Source organism: Chrysochloris asiatica, unplaced genomic scaffold (assembly GCF_000296735.1).
Source record: "Chrysochloris asiatica unplaced genomic scaffold, ChrAsi1.0 scaffold00269, whole genome shotgun sequence".
Classification (NCBI taxonomy): Eukaryota; Metazoa; Chordata; class Mammalia; order Afrosoricida; family Chrysochloridae; genus Chrysochloris; species Chrysochloris asiatica.
The window spans coordinates 1,390,978-1,407,445 of NW_006408787.1; the positions used below are offsets into that span (position 1 = coordinate 1,390,978).

General features: G+C 37.0%; 1 protein-coding gene across 1 annotated transcript in view; it reads left to right on the forward strand.

Moving 5' to 3' along the window:
* ARAP2 (ArfGAP with RhoGAP domain, ankyrin repeat and PH domain 2) overlaps positions 1-16,468 on the forward strand; it is a 339,747-nt gene that overhangs the window by 174,763 nt on the left and 148,516 nt on the right. The window contains exons 10-14 of the mRNA XM_006874336.1: positions 1,915-2,114; positions 9,979-10,064; positions 10,760-10,942; positions 14,898-15,072; positions 15,677-15,811. Of these exons, the coding sequence (XP_006874398.1) occupies positions 1,915-2,114; positions 9,979-10,064; positions 10,760-10,942; positions 14,898-15,072; positions 15,677-15,811 (779 nt within the window). The remainder of the gene's footprint in view (positions 1-1,914; positions 2,115-9,978; positions 10,065-10,759; positions 10,943-14,897; positions 15,073-15,676; positions 15,812-16,468) is intronic.

Sequence of the window (16,468 nt, forward strand, 5' to 3'; positions counted from 1 at the left end):
ATATTGAAAGTGCCATGGGCTGCCAAAAGAACAAACAGATCTGTGTTGGAAGAAGTGCAGCCAGAGTGCTCCTTGGAGGCCAGCATGGCCAAATTTCATCTCTCATACTTCGGACATATTGTCAGGATGGACCAATTACTGGAGAGGGCTATCATGTTTGCTAAGGTGGATGGCCAGAGAAAAAGAGGAAGACCCCCCAGTGAGATGGATTGGCAAAGTGACAGCATCAGTGGGCTCAAGCATGGCAACAATTGTGAGGTTGGCCCAGGACCTGGTATTGTTTCATTCCGTTGTGCGTAGGGTTGCTATGAGTTAGAACCTAACAACAACAACATCAAGGATTGGGAGAATTGTGCAGGACCAGGTAATGTTTTGCTCTTTCATACAGAGGGTCAGTATGAGTTCAAATTGACTTGCTGACACCTAACAACAATAACTGACTCTTGTGTTTACTCAAAATGTAGATATTGCTTATGATCAGTCTTTCCTTACATGGAAATGGAAACCGCTAGGAAGTTTATCAGTATTGTAGTAATAATAGGGTGCTTTAAGGAAAATATAATTCATGCAGTCAACTCAAGTTTGTAATGTAGTTTTTAAAACGTTAGTCATCTGTTGTTTTCATTATTTTTGTATGCAAAGAAAAGTTTTTGTTGTTGGTAAGTGCTATCAAGTATGTTCCTACTCATAGCGACCAGTATAGGGTTTCTGAGGCTTTTTCTTTGGGAGCAGAAAGCCTCATCTTTCTCCCAAGGAGTGGCTGGCGGGTTCAAGCCACAGACCTTGTGACTCACAGTTCAATGTTTATCGCGTGGAGTCACCGTACAAGTACACCGTGCTCCAATGCAAGGAATGTAATTCCTTTATATTGTTTTTGTTAAGTTCCCTGCGTTGGTTCCTACTATTGTGTAGAGTTTCCGACGAGCCTCTCGTGGGTTTGAATTGACCAGCCTTGAGGTTCAATCCGACACTGTGGTCCAGTGTGTTATCCTGCAGTGCCACACCAGGACTCTTTCCTTTATATTAGAAAATATCATTCTATGAGCCCTTGGCCTGGTGCATAGCACTGTAGCTCATCACATGGCATATTGTAGGTTGTAGTTTATTGCCATCCAGTCAGTTTCAACTCAGTGATCTTGTATTGGGCTGATGAGGAGTACTGCTGGGTTTGAACCACTAACCTTGCACTTCAAACTGACCTGTGGTCCAGTGTTTATCTTGTAGTGCCACATCAGGACTCCATAGATATTTCCCTAATGAGTGAACTAAAGTTTAATACTTTCTTCCTTCTCTCACGCACCCAGTAAAAATATTAAGAATTAGGATAAATTAGAACACGCCTAAATAAATATGAGTTAGAAATCTGCTAGAATGGTAACCATTTAAAACTTTTTTGATTTCTCAGTTTCTGAAAGCCATCTGGATATTCTTCTAATTAAAAAAAACAATAGCATCTATTTTTAAGTACAAAAAAAAATCACCAGTTCTAGTGGGTGTTTTTTAGTAACTTTGTTTTAGGCTATCATGGTATACTTACTGGGCAAAATATTCCAGAAGTCTGGAAACTCTGCCAGGCTGTATTGATTATCATGTAACTGGTACTTAAGAAAGAACATGTCATATATGGTCTTTTGAATCTACCAAGACAATTTTAATACGCTAGGAAGAAAAACCTGTCTTGATATTTGGTTCAAACTGTGTAAACAAAGTTATATAGCAATGGGGAAAAGTAAAGAGGAAAAAGATTGTTAAATTAGGTAATTTTTAACAGAAAATACAATCCAGGTCTGTTCAACAGGCATATTTTTCAGCTGCTGTTTAATTTGTGAGTAAAATGAATATGCAAACTTAAACATACTGCTTAATTGGCCTTTACAAAGAAGATCAGTGATACAGAAATGCTCATTGTTTCAGCTTCACAGCCGAGTCTGAAAAAGAGAAGCAGGAGTGGATTGAAGCTGTGCAGCAATCAATAGCAGAAACTCTCTCTGATTATGAAGTCGCTGAGAAGATTTGGTTCAACGAGTCCAACAGGAGCTGTGCAGATTGTAAAGCCCCAGATCCTGACTGGGCATCCATCAATCTCTGTGTTGTCATCTGTAAGAAGTGTGCAGGTAATTAGTGAGCAGATAGGCGTTCACTGCTGCATTGGCACTGCTCTTCACTACTAGTTGGGCCCTGAATGCTCTGTCTTGTAATATATGATGTGTCCCAGCTAATGTTTGTGAAAAATAAAATGAGAGGAAGCTTATTTCATTTAAATCAAACTCAAAAATATCTTACAGTTTTCAGCTTCTCTTATGCATGACTTAGATATAAAAATGGAGTTTTAAACATTTAATCATATTTTATGCTTACTGATGTATGCATGGATTTTAAAGAAGATAATGCTGTTTTTTTTTTGTTGTTGTTTTTTTTTTTAGTGTTTTATTCTGTTATCTTTGCATAATGATTTATCTCATTTTTCCTCATGAATTTGTTTTATGACTTGTTTTTCACATCATTTTATTTTTACCTCTAAAAATATTTTGTATGCCAGATATAGTATCTCTTTTAACGCACATTTTTATGTGGAAGCATTTCATATGAGCATTGGAGTTTATGAAACTAGCCAGTACTCTGACTGATTTTCTTATTTTGACGTTATTCTTTATACTTGGCAATGTGACATCTCAGTGTATTTGGCCACTCACACAGTTGTCAAGAAGAGTGAAGAATGGAAAAAGACCCCAGCTAGAGTACTTAATCATAGAGGTCTTAGAGGAAGTCAGCTACAAGCTAAACATTAAATTTCAAGGCCTCCCCTCCGGAAATAGAGTTCACATTAAATATATATATTATATTGGTCCTGAATAAATTTAGAAAGTTGAATAATACATGGCCTTCCTCCATAAATAAATAGCTAGTTCTTACAATAAAGAATCCTGGTGTGGCGCTGTAGGGTAAATACTGGACTGCTAACCACAAGGTCGGCAGTTCAAATCAAAAAGCCACTCTTCAGAAAGGGTCCCTCTAAGTTGGAACAAAACAACACTTAACAACACAACACTTAAGAACAGAGTATAAGTGTAAGAGCAGAGATGAGTCAATACTGAAGAGCAAAGGCAATGGATAATGGGTCCACAACAGTTGTTTCAAACCATGACTACTTTTCTACCATATTTCTTACCAGACTAAGTAGATTTTTTATCACCAAATTAGCATCAGCATCAGCAAAAACTGCTCAGATAGTCATCGATTCCTGTGTGTTTAGCAAGTTGTCTGTATTTTTCACATCGTTTTATTCTTCTCCATACTCTTTGGAAAAGATATATGTATGTTGTCCAAGGCTGTTCATTTTACTACACTCCTTTCTTTCTTTTCTCGTTAGTATCTTTTGTTGTTGTTGTTAAGTGCAAAGGGCTTTGCTGCAATTCATAACAACCCTGTACAGAACACCAGCCTTGCAGTTTGCAGTCCAGTGCTTATCCTACAGTACCACACTAGGAACCCTTAGTATCTTTGCCCATCACTTATTCATCCTTTTCTGTAGGTATTCAACCATTATTGTTTTAGTTTCAGCCTGTGTACTTGCATCAGTCTTTCATGTAAACCTAACACAGCAAGTTTTCTAAAAGCATTTAGTGGAAAAAAGACCCCAAATTCAAATGTGCTTTATAGCAAACATCTTTAAGTCTTAAACATGACAAAGACAAATCATCTAGTTGAGGGAGACCAGCAGCATGAGACAATAATGGTGTCCAAAAGATTCACAACCATGTAGATATTTATAGAAGATGGAAAAAAACAAAAAGCAAAATCATGATTGGCTGCAGGTCAATTCTTCAGAGTCTCAAGCAGGACAGTGGAAGCAGGAAAGAGACCATTATTGGGATAAGTACACTATTGCAGATTAGAAAAGTTTATAGGATTGGGTCTGGGGCCCTTTGTTCACTTTAGTTGATTATGACTCATGATCCTAAGACTCTGGTACCCTAGTTTCCATTAAGGACACACGCAGACAAGTCTCAGCGGGTAAGTTGACCCCACTTTAGGCTAGCGAGGGTAGTTTCAGAAATCCACTTTCAAGCATACTCTGCCTCAGGACAAAGTTTTTACATCCTGGTCAGTAGTCAGAACAAATTAAATGGAAGTTGAATTTATGTTAAATCTCAAAATAGATTTATGGTTAACACTGTGAACCACCTACCACTCATCTGTCAGTACGTCCTGTTGTGGTGGTTTGAGTGTTGCTATGATGCTGGAAACTCTGCTGCTGGAGTTTTAAATACCACAGGATCACCCATGGTGGATGGGTTTAGCAGAGCTTCTAGACTAAGACAGACTGGGAAAAAAGAACAGTGATCAACTTCTGAGTGTTTAACCTTAACCTTATGAATAACAACAGCATTACATTGTCAAATATAGTATTAGGAGATGAGCCCCTCAAGTTGGAAGGTACTCAAATACAACTCCGGAGAACTGCCTCCTCAAAGTAGACTTGATCATGATGTGAATGGAAGGAAACTTTGGGGACCTACATTTGTTGGTGGGGTACAACTCAGAATGAGGAGAAACTGCTGCAACCAACCATGAATAATTGAAGCATGGATTGTAAAAAGTATGAATCTAGGAAAATTTAAAATTGTCATAATGAAATTGAACACACAAAGATAGATATCCTCAGCATTAGTGAGGTGAAATGGACTGGTATTGGCCATTTTGAACCGGACAATTTTAAGAAGATGGTTTATTATGCCAGGAACAACTTCAAGAGGAATGGTGAAGCATTCATCATAAAAAAACAACAAAAAATTTTTCAAGATGTGTCTTGAAGTATAGTGCTCTTAGATAGCATAATATTCATATGCCTACAAGGAAGACCAGTTAATACAACTATTATTCATATTTATACACTGACCATTAAAGCCTGTGATGATGAATTTAAATAATTCTTACCAAATTCTATCTGAAATTTATCAAACTTGCAGACCAGATGTACTGATAATTACTGGTGATTCCAATGTGGAGATTGGAAATAAAAAGGAAGAATTAATATTTGGAAAAATATGACTTTGGTTATAGTAATGATGCTACAGATTGCATGATAAAATTTTGTAAGACCCATGACATATTCATTGTAAATACCATTTTTAAACAGCATACATGGTGATTATAAACATGGGTCATGCCAGATGTAATACACAGGAATAAAATTTACTATATCTGTTGGAAGAGATGGTAGAAAATCTCAATATTGTAAGCCAAAAAAAAAAAAAGACCAGGGTCAATTGTGGAACAGATCATCAATTGCTCACATATAATTCTAGGAAGAAGCTAAAGAAAATTAAAACAAGTCCACAACAGCAAAATAATGACTTTGAACATAACCATTTGAATTTAGAGAGCATTTCATGAACAAATTTGTCTCATAAAACAATAATGACTGAAAACCAGAAGATGTGGGATGGCATCAAGATCATCAGACACTAAGGAATCAACAGGTATGTAAGAAGATAGGAAAGAAAGAAAAGTCCAAAATGGATGTCAGAAGAGATTCTGAAACATGCTCTTGAGCATAGTAAAGCTAAAGGAAATTTAAGAAATGAGGCAGTCAGTGAGCTGAACAGAAAATTTCAAAGGCCAACTTAAAAGAAAAAGTTAAGTATTATAATGTATTGTGCAAAGACCTGGAGTTAGAAAACCAATAGGGAAGAATATGTGTGGCATTTCGAAGTTGAAAGAACTGAAGAAAAAATCAATGCCTCAGCTTGAAATATTGGAGGATACTATGTACAAAATATTGAATGATGCAGAAAGCATAAAAAGAAGATGGAAGGAACATACATTGTATCAAAAATGATATTGAACCATTTCATCAGGTAGCATTTTCACAAGAGCCAAGGGTACTGAAGGAAGAAGTCCAAGATGCACTGAATGTACTGACAAAGAATAAGGCTCCAGGAATTGATGGAATACAAATAGAAATCTTTCAACAAACTTATGTGGTAGTGTGGATACTCAGTCATATAGATGAACTGATTGGAAAATATCCATATGTGTACCCATTCAAAAGAGAGGTGACCCACCAGAATGCAGAAATCATGGAAAATATCATTAGTTACATATGGAAGTAAAATTTTGCTAATGAAAATTTAAAAAGTTGCAACAGACGTCAGCAGGGAACTATCAAAAATTCAAGCTGGATTCACAAGAGGTTATAGAATGAAGAATATCACTGCTGACGTCAGATGGATCTTGGCTGAAAGCAGAGACTATCTGAAAGCTGTTTACTTGTGCTTAATTGACTATGCAAAGACTTCCATCTGTGTGGCTCATGACAAACTATGGGTAACATTGTGAAGAATGAGTCTTCCATAACAATTGTGCTCATGAGGAACCTGTACATAGACCAAGAGGCAGCTGTTAGAACAAGGGGACACTAAAAGGTTTAAAATCATGGAAGGTGTACTCCAGGGATGTGTCCTTTCACTGTGCTTATTCTGTCTGTATGCTGAGAAACTGGATTACATGAAGAAGAGCGTGGCATCAGGATTGAGAGAGGATTCATTAGCAACTGGCAATATGCACATGATGCAACCTTGCTTGTTAGAAGTGAAGAACATTTAAAATACTGATGAAGATCAAAGACTATACAGTCTTCAATATGAATTTCACCGTAATGTAAAGAATAAGAACATCCTCACAACTGGACTGGAAGTTGTCAAAGATTTCATTTTTCTTGTTTCCACAGTTCATAGAAGCAGCAGTCAAGGTGTCAAATGGCATACTGCACTAGGCTTATCTGCTGTACAAGAGATCTTTAAAGTGTTTACAAACAAAGATATCTGTCTGTTTAAGGAATAAGGGGCAACTGACCCAAGCCTTATTTATATGTGTAAGTTGGACAATGTGTAAGGAAGAAAATAGAAGAATCAATGCATTTGAATATGGTATTGGAGAATATTAAAAGTGCCACAGGCTGCCAGAAGAGGAAAGAAATCTATGTTGAAAGAGTACAGCCAGAATGCTTCTTAGAAGCAAGGATGCCAACATACTTTAGACATGTTGTTAGGATAAACCATTCCCTGAAGAAGGACATCATTTATGGTAAAGTGGAGGGTCTGCAGAAAAGAAGAAGAAACCGGAGTAGATGGATTGACGCAGTGGCAGCAACAATGGGCTAAAACATAGCAATTTTGAGGTTGGTATAGAAATTGGGCTGTGAACCTCAAGGTCAGCAGTTTGAAACTACCAGCTGTTCCACTGGAGAAAGATGAGGCTTTCTGCTCCCGTAAAGATTTACAGCCTCGGAAACCCTGTGTAGGGTCACTATGAGTCAGAACTGACTCCACGATACTTAATAACAACAACAACAACATAAGACCATACTGGTTTTTGTTCTGTTTTGCATTGGGTTGTTGTGATTCAGAACTGACTGGATGGCATCCACAACAGTAAATGACATTGTAAACTACAGCCTTCTGCAAACCAAGTGCTCAGAATCTCATACAAAACTTGGCATTGCTTTTTATACATCATCACCAGCCCGCCCTTTTTTTTAGACAAGTACTTGTAAGCATGATAGTCTGCTCGAGGTGTCTTCATTTCTTTAGCATTCTAGTTTGTCTTTAGCTTCCTGTAAATACCTTTCTTTGTTTTCTATTGCAGTCAAAATATTTTGGCCGCAACTGCAAGTGTCCTTTACCACATAATTGTGTGGTCAATTTTAGCTTTATTGATTTCTCAGCAACATCTGACATTCTTAACTAAACCAAAAGCATATGAGTCTCTTTCACATCCTTTTGATCTTGTTATTTTTGCTGGCCTATTTCTAGAATATATATGATCTCTTGTGTTATATCCTCAGCTATTTTTCAATGTGTTATTCCTGAGTGATAAGTTGTTGTTGTTAAATACCATGGAGTCGGTTCTGACTCATAGCGACCCTGCACAGGGTTTCCGAGGCTGTAAATCTTTACGGTAGCAGAAAGCCTCATCTTTCTCCCACGGAACAGCTGGTAGTTTCGAACTGCTGACCTTGAGGTTAGCAGCCCAATTCGAACTACTATGTTACCAAATCACTTGAATTCAACACTAATTTTTAAGTGTGTGTTTCTTTCTCTATTGAATACCAAACTCTTGGTGTTGTAGAATAAGCACTGGTCTGAAAGGTCAGTTTGAACATGATGACGCTTAACAACAACAAATGATCTCTACTAAATTTGACAAAAATGCATTAAAAACTGCCTGCCAGAAACTCTTCTAACTGCCCAGTCCTTTACATAAAATTTTTCATTTTCCTGTGTTCCTGATTCCCTGCCTTGGCCAGAGCATAGTATGTTCCCTATAATGTTGCTTTTAGGTGTAGCCAAGTTGATTTTAACTCACAGTAACCACGTGTGACAGAGAAGAACTCATAGTTTTCTAGCTGTATAATCTTTATGGGAGCAGATTACTAGGTTCTTCTCTAACAGAACATCTTAGTGGGTTGAAAACACTAGCATTTTGGTTAGAAGCCTGGTACTTCACTTTTTTACTACTAGGGCTCCTCATCTACCCTATACTCATTCCTATGCCCCATGAAAGCTCCTGACCCTTACCCTTTCCTTAAAGCCTGCTCCATCACATCAATTTTACTTTTCAGTATCTCAAATTTTTATTCTGTTTTTTAACTGGGAGACTCGTTTTTCTTGCCTAGAATCTACCACTTGTCTCTCTTCCAAGTTTGGCTTTTTTGCTGCTAAGATAATTCTTTTAAAATGTGAATTTATCCAAATACCTGCCCTGAGAATTCCAAGGCTTTGCGTTATGAATTGTTGTTGTTAAATACTGTTGATTTGTTTCTGACCCACAGCAACTCTATGTAGGGTTTCCAAGCAGCAACTGTTGGGTTTGAACTGGCGGCCCTGTGGTTAGCAGTCCATTGCTTATCCTACAGTGCCACACCAGGAACCCAGAGTTATTGTTGGCCTCGGTTCTGACTCGTAGCAACCCTGTAATGGGTTTCCTAGCAGTGGCTGGTGGATTTGAGCCACTAGCTTTGTAGTTAGCAGTTCAGTGCTTATCCTACATTGCCACACCAGGACTACCTGAACTGTGTGCATTAAAAAGAGGGAAAGAAAGGAATCTTACCTAACGTAGATGGAACGATGTGCTTTTATGATGATAAAACAAAAGGTTCATGATGACGATGTTATATATATATATGTTAGAAAGCATCTTACTTCTGCCTGTGTGTCAGTAATCACTGAAGAATATGTTGTTAAATGGCTGTCATGTTGGTTCCGACTTAACGTGATCCTGTGTATTGTTGTTAGGTGCCGTCGAGTCGGTTCTGACCCATAACGACCTTTATGTACAATAGAAGAAAACACAGCCTGGTCCTGTGCCATCCTCCCAATTGTTCCTATGCTTGAGCCTATTGTTCATGCTCCTGAGCCAAACTATCTGGTTAGAATCTCCCTCATTTCCACTGTTCCTCCAGTTTACCATGCACGATGCCCTTCGTAGAATAAAATTGATGATAATAGAACCCTGGATTATTACTTTTCTCTTCTAGATAGGTTAGTGGGGAAAAAAATCAAATTAATTTTTCAGTCAGCATTTATTACAGTTGTAGGTATTTTTTTTATTTGTAAAGGAATAATATCCATATTCATAAACATGTAAATTAAGCAGAATCATTATACAATGTTTTTTAGTGACTTAAAATTTCTAAATGATTACCAAATGAGAAAAAAATAATTTTAAAAGTATAGTTTCTGCCAGTAGATCACAGGGGGGTATTGTGTGATGTTATTGTCATTTTTACTTGTTACACTTTTTTGTTTTTGTTTTTAAAGAACTACCACCACTTTACCCAGTATTGTGGTTTACATTAAAACAATATCTAGACATAAACATCCATGTATACATACATTCTCAAATATTATTTTAAAAAGTAAAATAAATTTACATACACAGTAAAATAGAAATGTAATTATTTTCTGACTCCAGGAGAACATAGATCTTTAGGACCAAAAGATTCCAAGGTTAGAAGTCTAAAAATGGATGCCAGCATTTGGAGCAATGAACTCATTGAGGTAAGTCTGCTTTGATTGTGATGATGAGAAAAAATTGTGCAAAAACCTTGCAGTGGGGCAGCATGGATTTCTTTAGGTTAGTAGTCACTTTCAGAATGCTTCCTAACTGAGACGATTACTTTAAAAATAAAAAAAAAGCTCCAAAGAGCTTTAATAGTAATGACTACTTTTATGGGCTTTGACAGGTTTTAGAAATCATTTTTTTCATACATTTAGCATTTTTTTGCTTTCTCTCTATTTATCACAGCATGGATGACATATAAAAGGATTTAGTGACGACATTATTTTCTTTCTTGGCCACACTGGCTTTTTCTGTGAGTGTGTCTGACGTCTGTCTCCATTTTCTGCTAGTGTTCCTGGCCATACTAGGAAGCATTATCCCGCCTTCTCAGACTTTTTATACAAATCTGTCTCAATGTGAGCTTCATAACGTATAGCTGCTTTCCCTCCGGTTTGCATTACTTTTATGTCCTTTCCAAATTAACTCTTCTGCCATCATTATTACCAGCAGCAAGTCTGTGTTGAAAATAGAAATTGTATCTGATTTCATATTCTATCTTCCTGAATGAACAGCTTTTTGTGAGCTTTACCTGCATTTTATATTGTCAGTTATTAATTTGTAATGTGAGTCTGTTTTCTGCTAAGTTCAATACATGTTATGAATTGATCAATTGTATGATTTTTTGGTACTTCAGTTGTTTATTGTCATTGGAAACAAAAGAGCAAATGACTTTTGGGCTGACAGTCTTCACAAGGATGAAGAATTACACATGGACTCACCAGTAGAAAAGAGAAAAAACTTTATCACTCAGAAGTATAAAGAAGGAAAATTCAGAAAAACCCTTTTGGCATCTCTCACCAAAGAAGAATTAAATAAGGTATTCAATACAATGCATCAACAAACCTGGATTTTAATTTTTTTTTTTTAATCTGTTCTTGGTAAAAGTGAGACCTTTTATTATTTGATAATGTTATACTTTTATTTCTGATTTTGAGATTGCATTGGTGATTTTCTCATTTTCCTTAATCTTGCAGTAAAATGTAAGTTTAACTCTTCCTCCCTAACTGTCATTTCCAGTTAACTCAGGCCTATCCCTTTACTCTTAAGATGCTAACAACTTTGCCTATTTTAAGGACAGGATATCAAACATGTTGTTGTTCAGTTCCATCGAGTCAGTTCCAATCCATAATGCCCCACTATAAGTCTCAAGTTAGTGGTTCAAATTCACCAGCTGCTCCTCAGAAACACTGTATAGGTCTACTGTGAGTTGGGGTTGACTTGTTGGCACTCAACAACAACAACTATAATGCTTTAGTTGGAAAACAGTGTGGCGCTGTAGGATAAGTACTGGAGTACTAACCACAAGGTTGGAGGTTCGAATCCACCGCTGCTCCTTGGAAACCCTATACAGGGTTGTTATGAGTCATAGCTTAGCACCAACAACAACATGCTTTAGTGGTGTTGATCTGAATTATTTTCCTTTTATCCAAGTCATTCCACATCCTGTGACTATTTTACGCTACCCATTTAGTCCTCACCCTTTGATAAAAGTTTGTGTTATCCTACACACACACACACACACACACACACACACACACTTTGTTTTACTAAATAGCCTTTTCAACTTGTTGTGTAGCAGACTCTTCTATGTTTGTTGTTGTTAAATGCCATCGAGTTGATTCCAACTCATAGCGACCCTGTACAGGGTTTCCAAGGAACAGCTGGTGAACTTGAACCACTGACCTTGCAGTTCAAACTTTGCAGTCTGACACATTAGCCCAGAGCGCCACACCAGGACTCCAGGTTTAGATAAATCTAAAACACATACTGCATGTATGTATATTTTCATGATTATAAGATATATTTTTACATTTTACATGGTTCTCTTTAATATATTTTTAATGGTAATACTTATTAGAAAGATATCCCCCTAGGTAGTAGCATTATGCTGAACATGTTGAAAAAGGACCATTTTTCATGCAGCTCTAGAAATGTCAAAGTATATCAAATTGATTTACATTTATATTTTACTGGTCTACTTCCCCCACAGTAAGTTTTTTTCTGTTCTGTTGGTGGCATAGTTTCCTTTAATAAGCTTTGTTTTTTTTCATCTGTGCATATCTTGGGTAAGGAGCTCTGGTAGTGTAGTGGTTACGAATCGGGCTGTGAACCTTAAGGTCAGCAGTTTGAAACTGGCAGCTGTTCTGCACGAGAAAGATGAGGCTCTCTGCTCCTGTAAAGATTTACAGCCTCGGAAACCCTCTACAGGGTCTCTATGAGTCAGTTCCGATGCCCTAGCACGTAACCACCACAACCACCGTATCTTGGGTATCAGTGAAGAGAAGTCGCTAAGTGATTTCGAAGTATATGTAGTGAATAATGAATGCAGGCTTCAGGATGGTTCACTAAGGTGGTGAGAACTAGAGTGTTGAGCCTGGGACATTTTGTGGTTAAATATAAGTTTAAATTAGGCACTTTATTTTGTTTTGGGTGGTATTTTCTTGAGTGCTGATTACATTATTAAACTAACTGACATGTATTCCACATATGTATGGAATAATGATGAGTTGGTATCATAACCAAGGATTTATTATAAAGTCAAATAAATAGTATGTATATGAATAGTAAGTTATGGATCTGTAGAGGTAATCAGTGAGGTTGGAGAATCAGGGTATAGTTGGTCATTTCCTAGTTGTTTCTCTCTCTTTGATGATAATGGGAGTTAGTCAGTGAGTAAATATGGATGTTCCCAAGTGAGGTCCTTTTAGCTGTAATCCTTTGTTTACATGAGTTAACCTATTAATTAAGTTCTAAATTGTTGTTGTTGTTAAGTATCATGGAGTCAGTTTCACCTCATAGTGATCCTGTATAGAGTTTCTGAGGATAAACTGGTGGGTTTGAACTGATGACCTTGCAATTCAAATTGACCAGGAAGTCCAGTGCACTGTCATGAAGCACCATACCAGGACTCCTTCTAAGAATATTTTAGGGAAGTATATTCATTGGAAAGAGCCCTAATAATGTAGAGGATTACAAGCTGGTCTGCTACCTGCAAGGTCAGTAACTTGAATCTACCAGTCACTCTGAAAGAGAAAGATGAGGCTTTCTGCTCTCATAAAGATTTACAGCCTCGGAACTGACTAATTGGCATACAACCACCACCATATTAATTGGAGCTTAACCTCTAAATTAGGCTTCTTAAAATAAGCACTCAGTGTTGGTGAATAATTTTTAACAAAAATTTGTGATCTTAAGAAAATTTGTTATTATACACCTATTCCTCTTTGAGCCCTGCTCTAGATGCAGGGGATAAAATTGTGGAAAAATATAGATGTGGCTCTTTTTCATGGGGAAGACAGGCAAGTAAGGATGATCTTAATAACTACCCATTGCCATCAGGTTGCTTCTGATCCGTGTGACCTAGAGAATAGAGTAGATCTGCCGCATAAGTTTTTCAGGACTGGCATCTTTATGCAAACTGCCTATATTTCTTTGGAGTGGCTGAAGGATTCAAATTGTCAACCTTTCAATTAGCAACCAAGTGTGCTACTGTTCCACGAAAGCGCCTTAACAGCTATGTCCACCAAATATATATATATATATATACAATGTTCTTTGAAGGAAAAAAGTATGGTAACAAGAGATAGGATAAACAAAAATGCATGTGGTTAAATTGGTAATCAGAAGCTACTGGGGTAGAAGAGACTTAGCTGTTATTTTTACCAACATACTCATTTGCAGGTAAGAAGAATTTTGCATGAGGTCACCTAGTGGATTAGTGCATTTTCTTGATTTGGACTTAAATGGAATTCTAGAGATCAGTTTAGCTACTGTACAAAAAGATTAGTTGTTTACCAGTTGAGTTTGCAGGGTTGGAAATGTGAAGGTATATGTCCTGGAACCTGAAACTGTTCACTCTCAAAAGTCAGTGGGACAGATAAGAAGAGATTGTCCTGAGGTTGTATCACAGAGGGAAAATTGACCAGTGATCTCTCCAGGTGTATCATGGCAGGATGGAGATAAAAAGAGTTGAGTTCAAGATTAAAGAGTCAGATGGAATCAACATGCCCAAATTAGAGAGTTTGGAAACAAATGTGAATCTGATAATGTGAGGTCTGGGGACACATGTCAAGTGGGAAGAAAGAGAATGAAAAAGTGTATAAAGAAGTTTACTTCGAGGCCAAAACAAACAAGCAAAAAGTTCATTTCAACAGCACCTACTGTTTGTTCAAAGATGATATATACCAGAAGTTAATGGTTTATTATTTTTCTTGCTGGCTTTTCCTCCTACCCACTGCTGCCCTGATACCCCCTCATAAAAAGGGATACTCAATTTTCTTTGTTTTCATTTTTTACATTCTTAAGACACACCCATAACTTAAGATTCTTCAAATCATAATTTGATAGGAAATATACACAAATACATACATATACACTTATATATATATTAGTATTCATAAGACAAACCATTGCTGGCTGCTTCAGTATTACATTTGAAATGTGTGTTTTTTGTCTTTTTGTAAACATCAGCTTTTGAAATAGTATATATGCATAAAATTATCTTCTAAAGCATATATGATGGTGTGGTAGATTTGCAACATCACACTACACAACCGTGAACTGAGACTTAGAGGAGGCTATTATTTAAACCCACAGTAAATGAGCCTTTTGTGCCCACTAAATTGCTGAATTCAAAGTATCATTATTATTAGCCTTCTTGGGAAAGAAAGGAATACAAACATCATCTCATAAATGAGATGGCAGACTTTCATTTTAATAGCTCGGATCATAATTTCTTCCTTTAAAAGTTGTATATATTTTTTAACTGCCAGGCTCTATGTGCTGCTGTAGTGACACCAGATGTTCTGGAAACAATGGCTTTGCTGTTCAGTGGAGCAGATGTTATGTGTGCAACTGGAGACCCCAGGCATAGCACCCCCTATCTGCTGGCCAAGAAGGCTGGGCAGAGTCTGCAAATGGAATTTCTCTACCACAACAAATTCTCAGGTTAGTTGATATTCCTGATCTTTGGATTTCATATTGTATGTTCCTAAAAGGATGAAACCTCAAATCTGTGCATTTCTCAAATAAGAAAGAGAAAATGGCAGGCTGGAAGAAAACCACAGTCACCAAAAAGAAGATACTTGAGAGCAATTATTGTTTATTTAATTTCAAGAAAGTTTAGCAATTAAATCTTGTCTGTTTCTGCACTCTTATAAATAGAAGATGGAAAAAAAAAAGTTAATTCACCATAGTCTTTTCCACCAAAAAGAACTCAAATTTTTATATTAAAAAATACTCTAATTTTTATATTAATAATTGTTATTATTCGGTTTCTGAGGCTGCAAATCTTTCTCCTGATGAGTGAATGCTGGGTTTGAACTACCAAACTGGTTGTTAGAAGTCCAGTATTTAGCCTACATTGCCACCAACGCTCCCATATTATCATTACTTTTAAATGCTTTTATGCAAAGCATAAATATGTCTCCATATGCTATTTTGTGGTACAATTAATGTAGTTTGTCTTCTAGCTCAGAACTTACCTGTGTATTTGTCTGTGAAAGGAAAATTTGCATTTTTCTTTTCATAATTGTTTCTGTAATTTTTCCAGATTTTCCACAACATGATATTCCTTCTGAGGGTGGAATAAGCCAAGAATTCTCCCAGTCCATCTTTCTCTGTGACTTTTTGTATCAAGCTCCTGCTGCAGCTTCTAAACTTTCTTCAGAGAAAAACCTGCTTGAAGGTATCTTTTCTGTTTTTGTATGTTTTGTTACCTGAGAAAACTTTATTCTACTAGCAAAACAATTTAGAAATTTGATATTTTTCTCTTAAGATGTTAGATTTGATCTTGCAGGAGAGAAATATTTTAAGGATTTACAAATGCTTCCAGGCACAGATACTATTTAATGCAGTGCAGCTGGGATTTATCACTGGGTTAGAATGCTGTGTAAATCCTCAATAGAGTTTACTGATGGGGACTATGGGCCACCTTAGGGCCAAGGAACCTAGTGGCACAATGGTTAAGCACTTAACAGTTGGAAATTGAATGTTGTCAGTTTGAATCCATCCAGCAACTCTGTAGGAGAAAGACATGGCTCAGAAACACCCTGTGAGGCACTTCTACGTCAGTGGGAGTCAGAATCCACTCAGTGACATTTAGCATCACCATCACCTTACCGGGTTTCTTTAGTGTCATTGAGTCGGTCCCAACTCACAGAGATCATGTATAAGGTTTTTGAGGAGAGACCCATGGGTTTGGACCACTGGCCTTGCGGTTAGCAATCTGGTGTTTATCCTTCAAAGCCACACCAGGGCTGTTGAAAGCTAGCCTACTCTTTCTCAGGTTCTAAGGTTATTGCAAAGATATAGGAAACCCAGTTCTTTTCCTTGGTATGGACAC